Source organism: Rhineura floridana, chromosome 12 (genome assembly GCF_030035675.1).
Source record: "Rhineura floridana isolate rRhiFlo1 chromosome 12, rRhiFlo1.hap2, whole genome shotgun sequence".
NCBI lineage: Eukaryota > Metazoa > Chordata > Lepidosauria > Squamata > Rhineuridae > Rhineura > Rhineura floridana.
Window position 1 is genome coordinate 1,718,160 of NC_084491.1, and position 18,463 is coordinate 1,736,622.

At 42.5% G+C, this 18,463-nt stretch overlaps 1 protein-coding gene across 1 annotated transcript in view; it reads left to right on the forward strand.

The window, feature by feature from the left end:
- Nucleotides 1-18,463, forward strand: part of XPO7 (exportin 7) — a 65,000-nt gene that overhangs the window by 10,387 nt on the left and 36,150 nt on the right. Inside the window, exon 2 of the mRNA XM_061593212.1 lies at nt 16,183-16,329. Within this exon, the coding sequence (XP_061449196.1) occupies nt 16,183-16,329 (147 nt within the window). The remainder of the gene's footprint in view (nt 1-16,182; nt 16,330-18,463) is intronic.

The following is an 18,463-nucleotide window of genomic DNA, read 5'->3' on the forward strand; positions in this document are numbered from 1 at the left end:
AGGAATGGTTCTACTGCCAGCCCTCTCATCACTGGCCAGAGAGGCTCTTTCTGATGTTGTTGCACATCTCACTTCCCTGAAGAACATCTCACCAGTCCTCTTCCCTTAGGATAAGGAGATCCTTTCCTGCTACAAAGTTCCTGACATCCAGTTACCACAAAATATTTGGGGTGTCCAAGCCTCAGCTTTGACTTCACATCTGCCTCCATTCCATGAGCATTTTGGTGTCAAATGCCCCAGTTTTGTTCACACCTGGTGTGCAATCACTATGGATTAATCAATGCTAGCTAACTGTTTGAATTTGGGTATGCAGTCGAGTTTATCTCGCTTCCCATGCCATCTTCAGTTTAACACCTTGCTCTCCTCCTTTTCAAAGAGATGATCAAAACCCTCCTCTGTAAGGAAGCATTAGAACTCAATTACTTCATGGGCTCCATTCCAAGTATTTCACCTTCACAAGAAAGATGGAGGGTTCTTGCCCATACTAGACTATAAGGATGTCAGTGTACATATAAGGCCCAAGGAGATCTGAATGGCTGCCTTGTCCAGAAGCCTCCTACTTCTTCACATCAGGGCATGATTCACCTCATTTGCCAGAAAAGGGATGCCTATTTTCACATCTTCGTTTGGCTGAAGCACTGCCATTTCTTCCACTTTGCCTTGAGGAAACATTTTCCATTCAGAGGCCTATTAGTGCCAACCAGAAGGCCGTTGGTGGTCAGAAGCAGCCAGGCTTGACGTGCTCCAGCCAGGCCATCAATGCCATGTGGTCCAAGATGAAATCTTGACGGCATACAAATATCTGCAAGCTGCTTGCAGTTACCAAGCCCTTTGGGACATTCAAGATCTCTGTGCAAGGCAAAGCTGTCCAGGTGGCTACTGACAACATGGCCATGGTGTTTTTTTTCAGCTTTCGCAAATCTGGTGTCCTCCAGATGTTTTGGACTACAATTATAATAAACACAGATGATTGACCATGTTGGGTGGGACTGATGGGAAATGTAGTTAAAACATGGTGAAGGTAGTTTTACATGAGCAAACAGGGTGGGACAGGGTCCATGGCGTTCTTTCCTTCCAGTTTTGTTGGGTGCATACCCAACAAAACTGACTTGGAGAAATACTAAAATACTTGTCTAAATCAGACCCATAAAAATAGCAGAGGGAGCAGATGTGGAGGCTACATTTTGTAGGGAAAGGGCCTCAAGAAGATAGGAGAGAGAGCAGAATTTACCTTTTGCAACCTGATGGATAATAAAACTGGGATGCAAAACTCCTGGGCTAGGCAGGAAACAGTAAGACAAGCGGGCAAGAAGCAGCTCTAAAATGGACCTTTTAACAGCTGGAGCAAGGATTTGTATTTCAGCAAGCAGAAATCCAGAGAAGCAGCAATTAAAGGAGAATCCTGGAAGGGACATTTGAGCAGCTGCAGCGAGCCCCTGGGACCCAGAGGAGCAAGAATGTAAGAAGAGCCTGAGGGTGAAGGCAGAGCATAACCAGCCAGTGTAGTGTAGTGACTAGAGTGTTAGATTAGGACCTGAGAGACCAGAATTCGAATCCAAACTCAGCCATGAAGCTCATTGGATGACCTTGGGCCAGTCACCATCTCTCAGCCTAACGTGCCTCACAAGGTTGTTGTGAGGATTAAATGAGGAGAGGGAGGAACATGTACACCACCTTGAGCTCCTTTGAGAAAAGATGGGAGGATATGCATGTAATAAATAAAATAACCTAAAGGAGACTTCTTGTATAGGCAATGGGGTTGTAAATCTCAGCATTTCTGTATTTGTCTCATCCTTCTTTCAAGCCACCGAGGTTGGTGGCCATCACTGTCTCTTGTGGGAGTGAATGCCATAGTTTAACTCTGCGCTGTGTGAAGAAGGACTTTCTTCTGTCTGTCCAACATTCAGCTTCATTGGATGTCCAGGAGTTCTAGTGTTATGAGAAAAGGAGAAAACTTGTCTCTATCCACCTTCTCTGTGCCATGCATCATTTTATACACTTCTATCATGTCACCTCTTACTCAAAGCCCCAAATGCTGCAGCCTTCCACATAGGGAGTTGCTCAATCCCCTTGATAATTTTGATTGCCCTTTTCTGAACCTTTTCCAACTCTACAGTATCCTTTCTGAAGTGAGGCAACTGGAACTGTCCACAGTATTCCAAATGTGGCCGCACCATACATTTGTATTATGATATCAGCAGGTTTATTTTCAATACCTTTCCTAATAGTCCCTAGCATGGAATGCTCCATTTTTACAGCTGCCGCACGCTGGGGCAACATATTCATCGAGTTATTTGCTATTACCCCAAGTAGGGTGTTTTTAAGGGAGAGCATGGGAGGCAATTGGCCCGGGCCTCACACATGGATGAGGCCGCATTAAGACTGGCATTGTTACCAACTCTTTTCTTTCAGAACCCCACTAACTTGAGCTCCATAAACTTCTTGTGTCCTTTTTGTCATGGCAGCATGAGCAAGATGGCTGCAGCCACAGGTAGAGCTAATAGTAGTAGCCCAGCCATAGTCAGACCTTTTTTTAAAATTGTTATATTTATATCCTGCCTTCCCCCCCCCAAGGAATGCAAGGCAGCTTACACGACCCTCCTCCCCCTCCCCTCCATTTTATGCTCACAACAACCCGTGAGGCAGGTTAGGCTGAGAGTCAGCGAGTGGCCCAAAGTCACCCAGTGAGCTTCATGGCTGAGCAGAGACTAGAACCTGGATTTCGCAAGTGTCAGTCCAACACTCTCACCAGTACACGACACTGACCCCGCATACACTACAGACCCAGAGTCCTCAGTGCAGTGCCTAAAGGCACCAGTTGCTCACAGATACCTACATTTATAAATTATAAAGGCCACCAGTTTTTCTTAGCTCTCGCTGACATAGTTTTCTTAGGCCCTCTGCTATTATAATTGGCTGCAGAATCAGAAATGGACACTACCAGCAGAGAGAAGAGAGAGACCAGTTAAAACTGCTGCCTCTCTTCTCCATCGAGAAGAGAGAACAGTTTTACCTGGATGCTCTCAGCAGGAGAGCATGTGGATTCCAAGGAGAGAAGAGGTGTGGAAGAGATAGCGAGGGAGCAGCAGCAGCCGTGCCTCAGCGGAAGAAGGAGAGGTGGGTACTGTGGGGGCAGAAAAAAGTGATGGGTCTAGGCCAGGGGCTTACGCAGAAGAAAAATGAAGGGCCCAAGACCTGTGTGGGAGGGAAAGGGTGGCATGTGGGTATGGGTGGTACAGCTTATTTAGAGGCTGGGGAAATGACTTTGCTTCTGTGAAATGGATGTTACATTGGAGCAGAAGACTGGGGGGGCTCAAAGGAAGGACTGTATGTGTTGGGGCTCATGTGTGCCACCTCAGCCTTTGACCAAGGCTTGGGCAAGTTATTTGTATTTAGTCCTTCTGTGAAATGAATGTTTTCTCGCAGTAGAAAATATTGGGATTATTCACACCCCCATGACAGCCCTTGCGTGGCAGTATCCATGGCACTTTCTCAATTCCAAAGGTGCCCATGGGTTCAAAAAGGTGAAGACCCTATGCAAAGTTATTAACTTAATTATTGCTTTTACTCTTTTAAAGGCATATATAGAATTAAACTACCAATCTACCTTATGAGTAAGTCACTTCCTTATGAGTAAGTCACTTCCTTGTGAGTGTCAGTGTGCCTTTAAGAGAGATGGTTGATTGATACCTGCTATATGAAATATAATTTATATAATCTAAATTAACTTCATAAAAATCAACAGGACGTATTTCATAGAAAATATGTTTAGGATGGGACATGGGAGCGTTAATGTGAAACTTTCTGTTGTTTCTCTTTCAGAAATCTAAAATGGAACACAGCTTTCCCCCCCCCATAATTACTTTGCCCCTTCTGTGCCACCCTCTGAAAATTTATCTGGTGTTGCCTTTGAGTGCCCCCAGTAAGCCTTTACGATATTTTGAAAGGGGATCTGCCAAAAGAAAGGCAAAGAGGCTTACAGAAGAAGCCATGAAGAAATACCCAAAACTTACTCAGTTTTTTGGGTGTCTCCTGTCTCAGAAAGCAACATACCAACAGGCTATGTGCTGGTGCCCAGAACTCACAGATTCCAAACCCAATGAATACAGTGTTCCTGAGTCTAATATACCAGCAGAACTTCTTGTCCCTGTCACCCTTCCTTATGTGGACAGAGATCCTGCTAAATGACCTTCAGAAATTACTGAAGAAATTCAAAATTTCTGCATCAGAGGTGGGCCTGTATGTCTTCTGAATATTGATGGAAAATTAGCTGATTCAAAATCAATGTACTGTCTGTTGTCCACATTTGTGCAAGCATTAGAAAATGGAGAGAAACACTGATGGCTGTTATATATCAACAGGAAATTTCACTCATCTAGAGGGATGAAAACTGCCTTTGTGGAAGGTTTCACAGATTGGAAAAATGTGAAGAATAAATTAAGGAGCACGATCACAACATTCCACACCAAAACTGTATTATGGCCTGGATTTAAAGAAGACAAAACAAACACAGCGAAGGAACTTTTTCAGATGTGTTAAGAAATCAAGTACTAGGAAGAAATACTGAAGCGTATTGGGTTGCTGTCATCTTTCTTGCAGAAAGAGGATTTCCATTCTACTGTGGCCACCAGACTGGGATCACCTCACAATGGAAATTACCTTGGAACATTGGAAGTTATTGCCAAGTTTGATCCTTTTCTTGAGCAGCACTTCAGAAGTCATGGAAAATAAAGGAAAGAGTCATGTTTCATACATTTCCTCACTAGTTGAGCTTACAGGGAAGGAAGTTGGTATGAAAATCTTTCAGGAGATTAAAGAGGCAAAGTACTTTTCTGTTATTGTTGACTCTACACAGGGCTGTGGAGTCGGTATGCCAAACCTTCGACTCCAACTCCTCTATTTTTCTACTGTCCGACTCCACCCAAAATTGCTTCCGACTCCACAGCCCTGGAAAGGGCTGTAAATGTCTTTTTAAATTGGAAGCTCTTGTAGGAGCATTTTTATCGCTGCCTGAATATGCGCTGATCTTAGCATCACAGCATTTGTCTTCATCTGGGTCCTGTGTCATACACTGACACACAATGTTTTCCATCTTGAGTTATGGTGAAATGCTCAACTACAGCTGACTTCATGGGAAGCTTCTTTGACATTTTGAATTTATATTTTAAAAAATTTGTCAGTCAAAATTTATTTTGAAGTCTGAGTCGGTACATTTCTACTGACTCCAACTCCACCCAAAATTGCTTCCGACTCCATGACTTCGACTCCACAGCCCTGACTCTACACCAGATGTTTCTCATGCAGATCAGCTATTGGATGCTGCTTGAATGGAGAAGTGAAGGAACTTTTTTGTGCTTTGTGCGAATTGACAGCCACGCTGGAGAAAACTCATTTGAAACTGTCATCGGCATTCTTCAGAAGTATGGTATTGACATCAATAATTGCAGGGGACAGGATATGATAACACAAGGAACATAAGTGGTCAATACAGGGTCTGCAAGCTTGCATAAAAAGTATAAACATCCATGCTGTATTTGTGCCTTGTGTAGGTCATTGCCTGAACCTAGATGGGCAAAACAGCATGCATGGTACCCTTTATGCAGTGAAGCTGTTAACACTTTTTTATGCTTCATATGCTTTCTTTTCAGGATCTACCCACAGATGGAAAATAACAAGACAATATTGATCACTTGTCCAAAATAAATACACGGTAGGTCACCTTGAAAAATATGTCACAGACAAGGTGGTCCTGCAACAAAGATGCCACACAAACACCATCTAATATGAATGTATTTTTGAAGCCTTAATAAATATTGCCAATGATTTTGTAAGAAAGTAGTGGTTGAGTTAGAAGCAAACTCTTTGGTAAAGAAAATGAAAACATTTGAAATCTCTTCTGTGGCAGTATTCTGGTAAAGTTCTTCACAGATTTGACTGTGTCAACAAAATCCTACAGAGACCAGGCCTTGATGAGGGGAAAATGCTTTCTTTCCTCATCACCTTTATCCATGACATGCAGAACAACTTTGAAGAATTTGAAGAAGAGGCAAAGAAATGGTGTAATCAAGTGGAACCCACATATTCAGATGAAAGATCAACAGCTCGGAGACACAGATGGAAAAGTGTCTCAGATAAATTTCAGGTGGAACTGTTAATCTATCTGGATTCCTGGCAAGACTGGATCATTCTTCCCAAAATCGTAGTACAGTAGGGTGCCGCTTACCGGCGCTTCACATTCCGGCATTCCTCTAATGCGGCAGTGGGAAATTCCCCTTTTTAAAGCCGATTTTGCAACATTTTCGTGTCATTTTTGCACGATGCCCCCATTATAGTCTATGGGTTCTGCTTTATGGCGATTTCCGCTCTATGGCGGGGGCCTGGTCCCTAACCCGCCGTATAAGCTTGGCCCTACTGTACTCTGGAAATAGATGAAGAAGCTTTAGTGAGAGCTTATCCAAATTATCTGCAAATTTCTCTGTCTTCCAAACCAAAACTTTTTATTCATTTCTTAGATGCTGTACAAGGATTTGATGGATCTGAGACTACTGCACATAGTAGTTTGAAGACAATTTACAGTCAGGAGCTGGTTGAAGCTTTTCCAAATGTTACCATATCTCTCCACTTTTATCTAACCCTGCCAATTTTGAATAGTGAAGGAGAAAGAACCTTCTCCAAACTAGCCTTCATTAAAAATAAGTGATATTCCACAAGGCTGCAGTCAGAGTGTCGTCATTATCTGTCCTATCCATAGAATGGGATCTTATGGGAGAAATATATTTAGATAAATCTCATTTCTGGATTTGATCACAAGAAAAATAGAAAAAAGATTAGAATTTTTAAAGTATTCTGAATGGTTTGTGATTGTATGTAACTATTTCCTTTAACGTTAGTCATAAAATCTTAACATTCTGATGTCAAATATAGCTGTTTTTTTTAAGTATTATATGCATACATACTTTTCTAGCTGAGGGGAAAAATGACACAGACACAAGCTGCTATGAGAAGGTGAGGGTGAGGAGGGGGTCTCAAATGAACATTCTGCTGGCCTCTCAGTGCCTTAAAAGGCCCTGATCCCAAGGTCTCATTCCTGGTCAGTCACTGTCAGTTCAGACCCCAGGAGCATATATGTGAAATTAACATTTTTTCATCCCAATATGCATCACTTTTGCCATTTTACCACCCAGCCTCTCAGTTTGGAGAGGTCTTTGTTTTAATGACTCTTATTGTTTTAACGACCATGAACAATTTTGCACCATCAGCAAATTTGGCTACCTCACCACTCACTAACTCTAGATTATTTATAAAGTTAAAAAGCCCCCACTGTTCCTTGCGGGACTCCACTTTCTACATCTCTCCACTGGGAGAATGGTGCATTTATTCCTACTTTCTGCTTCCTGTTATTTAACTAGTTCCTGATCCACAAGAGGACCTCTCTTCTTATTCAGTGACTGCTAAGCTTATTCTTTAAGCTTATTCTTCAAGGTACATTTAGTGAGGTACTTTGTCGAAAGCTTTTTGAAAGTCCAAATATACTATGTCAGCTCGATCACCTCTATCTATATTCTTGTTGACACTCAAATAATTCGAATAGGTTAGTGAGACAGGCCTTACCCTTGCAGAAGCCATGCTGTTTCTGCTTTAGCAGGGCTTGTTCTTCCATATGTTTGGTTATTTTATCTTTAACAATACTTTGCAGCAGTTTTCCAGGAACAAACATCAAGCTAACCAGCCTGAAATTTGCAGGATTCCTCAAGAGCCCCTTTTAAAGATTGATGTTACATTGGCCACTTTGAAGTCCTCAGATAGGGAGGCAGATCACTACCATTAAGCGATGGCAACATTTGCTTAATAGGTTTGTATTTCAGGGTATGAAACCTAATCTGGCAACAAAACTTTACTATAGAAAACTGGGTTGGGGGTGGGGATTACCCAATCTTGCCCCTATATTATGAAGCCTTTCAATTAAGGCAATTATATTTTATGATCATGAAAATACACAAACATTGGATTGCCCTGGAAGAACACATACTGGAGGTGGGACCACTTTGGGGGGCCCCTACCATTTCTTTATTGAAGAAAATTAAAAATCCTTTCACACTTAATATGTTGACAATTGGGAAGCGCTGGCAAGATCAGATATCCCTGGTGTGTTCCCCCTTGGGTCCTTCACAGTTTCATCCAGCAGTTACTGCTCCCTCGTTCAGGAAGGTAATAGTGCTTTAGTGGAGGCTAAAGGTTACTTTTGCCTACATGATTTGTAAAAGAACGGCAGACCTGTCACATGAGAAGAGTTGCAGGCCGATCTGAGGGGTTTGGGTGTGAACCGGTTACATTGGTATCAAATTACACATTTGTTGGCAGATCTCAACATTCACACACAGGTCTATCACGGCATTACAATATCGGAATTTCTCTTTTTGAATTCAGAATCTGGTAAGGGATTAGTTGCAGGACTCTGTGGGGAATTCATAAGTATTACTGCAAGGTGTGAGTAGAAGACCTCAGTGTTCAGTCAGTGATCAAATCTATGATTTAAAAGGCCATATAAATCTGTCTCGGCTTTTGTCAAGGACACTGTGCTCAAACTCTGTCATTGATGGTATAGAACCTTGGTCCAAATTTTGCATGTCATTCCTGGTCTTCCTCCAGAATGTTGGGGAGGGTGCAGAGCCTTCCACCTATGGCAGGATTGCCCCTGTGTAAAAATCTTTTGGATTGAAGTTAGTGAGGAAATCTCCAAAATTATTCATGCTCCCATTCAGTCGTTCCCTCAGTTGGCCCTTCTTTAGATTTTTGATGGTTGCCATTCTGATATTTTAATTAAAGACCTTGTAATGTATTTTTTTTATTTGCCACTTGCCTCTCAGTTTGTTCAAACATGGAAAGACCTGGACAATCTGAGCATCTCCCTTTGTTATAAAAACACTTGGAATGTTGATGTTTTGGAAGAAATTACACTTTCTCTGCAATCAGTTCAAGGAAGAGCCAAGCCAGAAATGTTTCATATGGTTTGGAGGGACTTTATTTTATATACAGTACTTCTGAACATCAAATGCAGCTGCACCTGTTACCAGCTTTCAAGAAATCTGAAACTCATAATTTGTGTTTGCATTGTTTGCTTCGCCACCGTATGCCGCTCTTCATCCTTGTTTCTTTTTTGTGTACTTTAATGAGTGGGATTGGGGGGGATTCCTCTTTTTTGTATCTTGCCAACTTCTTAATAGAATGGTTATTTAAAAAAAGATATGGATCTTAAGGACAAGTTACATATTTTTGTTACAAGATCAGGAATTTCACATTTCAGTTTTTTGAGAATTCTGGAGTAGATGCCATCCAGACCCAGCAGTTTGTCCATTTTTATTCTGTCTATTAGGATTCATCAATCTACCTCAATTCCTCAGACTCCCTTCCTGCAAAAGTTAGTTCAGGTACAGGGGTCTGTCCTGTATCTTCCACTGTGAAGACGGATGTAAAGCACTCATTCATCTTCTCTGCAATCTCCTTAGCCTCTTTTAGCACACCTTTGATTCCCTTGTCATCTGCTTTCCTAGATGGTCTCCTGCTACTAATGTATTTAAAGAATCTTTTGCTGTTTTCTTTTTATGTTTTAGTAATGTGTTCCTCAAATTCTTTTTTAGCATCCCTTATTGTCTGTTTGTATTTCTTTGCCAAAGTTTGTGTTCATTTTTATTCTCTTCATTTGGACATGACTTCCATTTTTTGAAGGCTTTTTGCTGCTAATGATGAGCTTTGCCTCTGCTCATTAATCGCACTGGCATCCTCTTGGCCCTGGTGGTACCTTGCCTGATCAGCGGTATCCACGCCAGTTGAGCTTCTAATATTGTGGTTTTTAAACAACTCCCAAGCATTTTGAAGTGATTTGACCCTCTTGAGTTTGTATTTCAACTTTTTACCAATCCCCTCATTTGTGACCATATTGGGTTTTCTTGGCAATTGGCCAACATGTGTGTTTAATTTAGCATCATGGTCACTGCTCCCGATTGGCTCGACAGTACCTACATCTTACACCAGGTGCTGGGCACTACTTAAGATTAATTCCAGAGTTGCCATCCCTCTGGTTGGTTCCATGATAATTTGTTCTAGGGAACAGTCATTTAGGGTGCCTAGAAATTTTACATCTTTGTCATGACTGGAACACCTGTGTAGCCAGTCTGTGTGAAGGTAGTCATCCATTACTACAACATTTCCTCTCTTGGCTGCTTCCTTGATTTCATTCTCCATCTGAAGATCTCTCTGAGCATTTTTATCAGGGGGGTGGTAGCACGTCCCCAGTACTAAATCACTCTTGGGGCTGGGTATTACCACGCACAATGGTTTTGTACAGGAGTCTGCCCCTTTTGGGATTTCTAGCTTGCTGCGCTCAGTACTCCCTTCGACATAAAAAGTGACCAACACCTCCTGTAGAGTTTTGTATTTAGAGACAACCATGCCCCACTGGTTCTCTCCACTCCACCAGACTCCGTTATGCCCACTATGTCAATGCTGTCCTCTAAGACCAAGCACTCCAGCTTGCTCATCTTGTCTCTGAGGCTTCTAGCACTGGCATATAAGAACCGGAGGTAGTGAAGGAAAAGCCGGGGAAGATAACAGAGCCAGACCCCATGTCCTGTGCAAAGTGATTCAGCAAGCAAGGTGGTGTTCAGCAAGAGTGGAGCTGAGGAATCATTTTTGCCTCAGAAGCCTGAAGCCTCAGAAGCAAAAGCTTCGAAGCAAATTACAAGATTGACTAGGTATAGGAGGGTGTCATTTCTGGACAGTCTTGCCTTTATTGTACCGTAGTGTATCTTTGCACTTTGTGGGTTTTCTTCTGTAGAGACAAGTGGGGAATCTTCACTTTTCAGCTACTCTGATTACATTTAGATTTGAACAACGGGCACATTTCCTGAGGGGACGCCCTCTTGTAATGATGGCTGATTGGATCTCCCAAACTATATCCTCTGCACAACACTTGTGACATCACTTCCACTGAGGTTATTCATACAACTGTGATGCTGCTAGTCTCCCTGTCTTGCAATGGAAACCATAGTGAAGCCATTTTAAAAATTGTAAAGGTTGTACTTGAGTGGAGTTCTCCCAACCTCTTGTAGCTAGCAGCCTGCCAACAGTACCGAATGGCATAACTCCTTTGGTTGGTCACCTTGCAGGGGTGGATTGCCTGCTCCCACAAGTGGGCCCTACCTGGCTGGATAGTCCCAACGTACATTTTGCTTCTGAGGAGCACCCCAGATAGATGTGTTTTCCACCTTCACAAATAGGCAGTGGCAGCAGTTTTGCAGTTGGACAGGTGTCTCTATGAGCATGCTAATTATGTGGACAGCAACCAATATAAGGTCAGATAAGATGAGGCTCATTCTTTTCATCCTCTGGTGGCCAAAGCAACCATAGTACATGATCTTCCACCTGCTCTCTCAATGGAACTTTTGCAGTTTTCCAGACAATTTGGATCTTCTCTTCTGATCAAGATCACATTTCCCACTCCATTGTCCTCATCTTGAAGCTAATAGTAGGATAGAACTGACGCTCTACCATGTGTCTCATTTGAAGCAATGGAAGTTCTGGAAGTGGCACACAAACCATTGCTGAGGGCCTCCTACTTGTACTCTTATACTCCAAAAAATGCATGCAGCAAATAATGAGCTTAACTCTGTGGTCCTATTCACTGTCTGGAAGTTTTGCACTTCCTCACCTCATTCTGGCTGGGTGGATTAGCTATCCTTTCTTTATCTTGCAACTTTCTCCACTTTTGTGAGTGTTGGCAGATGGACTCTTTATTCACACCCCTTGGTTAAGAAGCTTGTTAAAACTTTACTCTCCTGTTTTACTGCCTCCTCCTCCTTCCTGGAGTATCTCTGTTGCTTTGGCTCGACTGATATCAAAACCCTTTGAACAATCAGCTCTTGGCTCTTCATAGGATAAAGCAGTGCAGAAGCCAGACTTGTCTTTTCTACATAAGGTAATTCAGGTATTCCATATGAACTGGGACATCCTCCCAGGGTTATGCCCAAACCTTGTGAACTTGGAGCATATTGCATGTGCTGGATGTGTGTCTGAACCCAATATTTTATACTGATAGAACAGCTGTGTTCTACATCAACCCTTGCGTGTTCATTTGTTATGAGGGCCAGAGCTCTAAGATCTAAGCTCACTCAACAACAGCTGTTGCATTTTCCATGACATTTCTTAAGCTGCAGGGGGAAGGGGTATCTATTCCCAAACTGTGCTATGTTCCCATTTGGTCACAGCTTTCAATATTTCTAAAACATTTTGCATTGACTGTTCAAACTTGAGTGGGTGCATCCTACTGACAGGCTGAGCTTGGTGGTTGCACCAGGTCACCTTCCTCACCTCCAGATAAGAGAGTTCCTACTTGACTTCACAGAGAATATGAAGAAGACAGACTATTACCTGTAACTGTAGGTCTTCAAGGGGTCACCTGTGCTTGAGGGCTGGGATGGGACTCCTGTGAAAGAGTTTTTTCATTATCCAGCTCTAGAAGGTTCTGAATGTTGCTCAGCAGAGGCACAGAATCCATGTGTGTGACTGCACAGATTACTTGAAGATAAGCAATCTGTCTTACTTTACTTTTAAAAGATTCTATCAGCATTGGACTGAAAGGTCTGTGAAGCTGATTGGGTCTACTCGCCCGTACTCACCTTGGGTATGTATGCTTGAAACATTTTTACAGTTCATTATTTTGGGGTAATACTACTCCAGGTTCTACTCCAGGTAGGACTTTGTTGAATACAGCCCTTTGTTTCTCACCTGTTCTTCACCATAAGGTCCTAAGGCGGGTTAAATGTAAATGTACTGCCTTCAAGTCGATTCCAACTTATGGCAACCCTATGAACAGGGTTTTCATGAGACTGAGAGGCAGTGACTGGCCCAAGGTCACCCAGTGAGCTTCATGGCTTTGTGGGGATTCGAACCCTGGTCTCCCAGGTCGTAGTCCAACACCTTAACCACTACGCCACACTGGCTCAGGAACATTTATCCATCAATATTTAGCATGGAGACCATCGTCATTTAAGTTAAATGTTAATGGGTGTGTGTCTGGTTTTATATAACTTTGAACCTAGAAATAGAGTTTCCTTGACATTCTACGCAGCCCTTTCAAAGAAGCAACCTTGGAGGTGCATCAACCCCAAGACATTATTTACTAGTAGTTCCGTTCCTGGCTCTTCCACAAGAATCAATTGCTGCCCTCTGTAAGACATTTTGAGTATGGCACTTCCTGTGGGAAAATTATTGCATGGGGCAGATTCTGTAACGTAAGAGGAGAAGGAGTAGTTGGTACATCTTGTTCTGGGATATTTATTTTGGAAAAAATTCAGCTAGTGTTTTGGTGCTCCCCTGCTCGCTGTCTCATGCTTTAGTCCTTATCTAGTATGCACAGGGCTCTTTGCTGCATAGCCGCTGTGCTCAATACTACTTTTATCTTGGTTCAAAAACCTGATATTGGCCAGCCACGGTAAGGAATAATCCCCACCCTTGGCTTGCCCAACCATATGCCTTCCTTGGCTGGCAGTTGGGAAATGAGCATTTGACAAGTCTGAGCAAGAGGATCTCTAATGTTTTATTGCTGGGGAGAGCATACCCACAATGGAGCGCTAAGGGGGTTGAACCAGTGTTCTGCAATCTGTCATTTGGGAAGGAAAATAGCCATCCCAAATAATCTCTTTGAGAGTGCTTAAATGAATCAGTCTTTTAAAATGGCCATATACTGAGTTTTGGGTGTGTGCCACATCACAGCTTGCTTGCTTTGTTTCATTGGGTTTATGGTGTGATCTGCCCATCTAGCATTAAGCTGCTGCTTCAAATTGTTTTACACTGTGTTGGAAATGTTTTTAGAACTATAGTTTATTTTAGAATGTATGTATGTTAGCTGCATTGTGAGCGCTATGCCTAAAAGGCATCCTGAAAATCCTTTAGAAAGTTCCCTATCTTCTTCTTCTTCCCTAGAACCCTCCCCACCCCACCCCAAATGATGGATGCATTAAATTATGGGGGTTTAGTAGCTTATAGGTTTATTCAACTAACAAAAATACAAAAAATCTTCAAGAAGCTGGGCTGGGCTAACACCACCTGCCCTTTGCCTTCAAGTCCCCAGTTGTGCCTTCCCCACTGGTTCTTTGCCATCTGGAACTGTGTTTGTTGCTACTTGGCCCATTGTGACGTCTGCTTGCTTCCTAGGCCAGGATGAGGTTGCAGCATCCTCTTAGCTTTCCACTCTGTCCATGCTGGCTGTGCTCTGTGCTCTCAGACACCATCATCTCACCACCTAGTGTGAGGCCCTGCCCATGCCACCCTGGGCTCCTACTGGGAGGAAAGGAGGGATATATATCTAATAATTTAAAAAAATAAAAAAATAAAGTCTTGGTTCCCATTCCTCAGCTTTGTCCTTATCATATAGTCAACAGGAGCCTATAAGGCCAGTGAGTCCAATCCCCTGCACAGTGCAGCAATCCAAATTAAAGCATGCTGGACAGGTGGCTGTCCAGCTGCCTCTTGAACGCCTCCAGGGCTGGAGAGCCGTTCATTCTCCTCTGCCCTCTCCCTCTTCTTTTATATTTTATATCCACTGACCATACCGTTTGAAACCCTTCCTAGCTTTTTTACTGGCTTGTGGCGGTGTCCACACAGTCCCTCTCCTCCTGTCTTGTTTTTTTCTTCCATGTCTTGCTCTGCTTCTAGACCTGACTTTTGGCTGGTGCTCTCAGCTCATGGCTCGTGCAGTTCCAGAATAATAGTTCATCCTACTGTCTGTGTGGAGCATCAGCATTGAAGCGCATGCAGTCTTGAAGGTTCTCTGGCCTTCCTTACCTATGTGAGGGATTGGCCTTCTGAGTTGTTCATTCCTCAAAATCTTCTTCAGCGTGGCCGCTTCAGGCCTGCTAAATATGCCATTTTTGGAGGTGTCGGTGCAAAATATATAGGCACGGCACAAGGGATTTTTCCAGTCCTGCACTGAGTCATTGATGCTGAATAGTACTGGAACCAAGACTGTTTGACATCTGCATAGAACCCCAATCAATACAGGCACTAGGTGTTTCATCCTCTAGCTTTCAGTCCTTTAAATCCAGCACTTTCAGAAATAAATGTATGGTATGCAACTTAGTGAATTAGGGACATTTTGTAAAACACGAAGACTTTTTAATTGACAGACTAGTGGGGATCACTGTTATGGTATGAAATGGAACCAAATAATGAGGATAGCTTTTGTAGAATGAAATGGACTCAAAAGCTGGTGTGTATATAGATATATACAAACCTTGTGGGGGTTTTTCCTCTTGAAGACAACCCAATATAAAATTATTTACCAATCATACTTTGCGCTGTTGTCATTAAATAGAACAAACATTGAAGTGCTAGGTATGCTCATATGCTCAGTCAAGTAGTTTTGAAGTTCTCTTGCATTCCAGGTTGGTCATTTTAGGGTATCTGAGATGACTGATTTTCCTTGTGGGCATAAAGTTGGTTGGTCAATGTAAAGTGGATTAGGTTTTTGGAAGTGTACATACAGACTTTGGTTAATGAAACTGGTCCACAGCAAACGAGGAAAAGAGAAGCATGTTGAGGGCATTGCCAGTTCCTTTCTTAAATGTAAATAGCTGTCTAAAGATGGTCAAATGCTGTAAACTATTAGAACAAGAACAAAAACAGCTATGCATGTTTCTATAACTTTGTAACAACTTATACAAACTAAATACTTCGGCTTATTCAGGTTAAAGTGTTCAGGCCTACAAACTGGATTGATAGTAATACATAAAGGAGCCCAGTGAATTGAAGGCAATCTCAGGATGGAGACTGAGATTATGGTATATAGAAGTGCCCCTTTGCTATTCAAGATTGAAAATAGTTTCTTCCAGGGTGCCCTGTAACTTGCTGTGACATCTGAAGGGTTGGAATTGGAGGATGGAATTCTGGTGTTAGCCTCATAGAAGGTGGCACCACAGTTCTTTCAGTATATGGTAGTAGGGTTTTTTCAAGGAGAAAGTCAGCGTGTCTCAGAGTTTGTAAATAATGATGGCAGAAAATTGTTTAGCTTCCCCATTGGCATGGCTAGACCTCTGCTTTTCCTAGGAAGTGCCCATAATAAGATGGTCCAGAAACAAAAGCCCTACAAAAAAAAGTAACCAAGTTTTCCTCTTTGGTTTGTTGCAGAGTCTAGCCCAGCTAGAGAACCTGTGCAAGCAGCTGTACGAGACAACTGACACCACGACCCGGCTCCAGGCAGAGAAAGCCTTGGTTGAGTTTACCAATAGCCCGGACTGCTTGAACAAGTGCCAGCTTCTCCTTGAAAGAGGGAGTGTACGTAGGCAGACAAACTTGCTACTTTCAGATCACCTGGGTGTTCTCTGGGTATTTGAGGGCCTGTGCTCATGACTTGGTAGAGAAATTATGGCGGCCCTGCAGGTCTATTATGTATTCTGGTTATAGCCATGAACTGATAAGTAGTCACCATTGTGTTTCCTTCTGTCTGTTCTCTTTTGGAGTAATTTACATGGAACATCTTGGCCCTTTCTCACCTAAATAAAATGGGCACAGAATAGGTCTGTAGCCTAGTCCTCCGTTTCCTTGCAAAGATGATCTCAGTGTCTTAAGGGCCAAGCTATGCATGTCTTTGATATTAGCCAGATAGCTCTTTTTCAGAATGGAGAGCTTTGCGGAAGAGAAGAGGTTAGCTGCTCTTCCTCTGAAACATCCCTCACTGACGCTTTTCTACACTGAGTTGCAGAGTCATGTTTGAAAAGTAAACACAGGTCCAGAATATTGGGGAGCAAGGATGATGATCAGGGGAAGAGGAATGGTTAAGTCCTCCCCTCAGTTCTGCTCACAGCAAAAATGCCTTCCTGCCCAACATTTGGCTGTAATAATGTGGTATTTCAGCCTAACTTTGATTACGTAACTTTACTAAGGAATGGTGGATAAATGCAGGCTATGGTATGTTAAGGTGGAACCAAGTGGCACAGAATCTTTCCTTGCAGTTTTGCTCTTAGTTGTATGGGGAAGAGTAGCAGTTGGCTAGAGATGGCAAACAACATCTTAGTTGCTAGCGTGCTTACAAACAGTATGGGTATTTCTATGTTCCTGTGCAAGTTGTGTGTGTATGCAGCAAGATGCTTTGCTCTCTTGGTTATTCAGCTGGACCTTGTTATACTGACATTGCTTCACTAAAGGCCAGGCAGCTTTGACAATTTTGCTTTAGCCTAGAGATTTAATGTCAAAGAATGCCACTCCAGTGGTGGTGAACTTCCAGCATGTGGACCTAATTGGCCAGGCTTCTGAATTTGGCCCACCAGGCCATTTTGGTCAAACAATGTCCACCTGACATCATTTAATGTTAGGTGCAGAGTTCTGTTACATCCACTCTCAGCATCAAGTACTGATAAGAGATCTCTCATCTTAGTGCTACGTATCAAAGCATGAAGATCAGTGTTGACTGTTCTTTAAAAGACAGCAAACAAAGGCTTATCTCCAGACTCAGCATTGTGGATCTGTCACACTAAAACGTAATTCTGTGCCTGTTCCCATTGCTTGAATTTTGAATGTAAGGTGATTGACAGGTTAGCGGCCCTGACTCCTGTCAAAAATGGCCCGCATAGGGTGAGTCAGTTCCAGATTTGGCTTCACCCCTGCCTCACTCCAATGCATTTCTCCATTGAAATATTGTCAGTGAATTCTATTAGAATATTTATCTTGATGAGGGCTTGCAAACATGCAAGTTTTAAGGTAATTATAGAAATAATAGCAAATAATTGTGCAAAAACTGGAGTGCTAAGTGTGATATTTTTTTATATCCATATAACAACATAATGCTACGACAAATGATTTCTTGCTACTTTTAAGTTTTCCTTAATTTTACCTCATTTTATAAACTGTTCCTTTTCATTACTGCTGTCATTCATGTTGTGACTGAATTACTAACTCCCCTTTCCTATAGAATTTTTGGGCTGAAAGGTACCATAAGGCTCAACCCCCTGCCCCGTTACACAATCCTCCATCAAGATTAAGCCATGCTTTTCTGTCATTCTTTAATAAAAAGATGTTTGAACTGAAAGTTGACCTATCTGAAAGCGGTATCCAGCTAAATCGTTCCATTAGTGCAAGGATTTCTGTTTCTGCAGCGGAACTTTCCCCCTCTTCTACCCCCACATGCATCCTAAATCTCTTTTTGGAGGTTCCGCCAACCCTCTGGAGCAGATCTGGGGAGAGTGTAGGGCATGTATGGTGAGAGGAGGAGGGAGGGTCTGTTGTGCAAGTGGAAATCCTTGTCCTGACAGAACAAGTTAGTTGGAGACCAGCTTGAACTATTTGTGCAGTCTGAACCCCAGGTACCAGAGCTCAGCAGAAGGATTTTAGTAAGGCTCTCTATTTAAAATACTTCTAAAGCACTATAAAGAAAAATGTATTTCAGAATTAATGTGGTCCACTCTAGGATCTG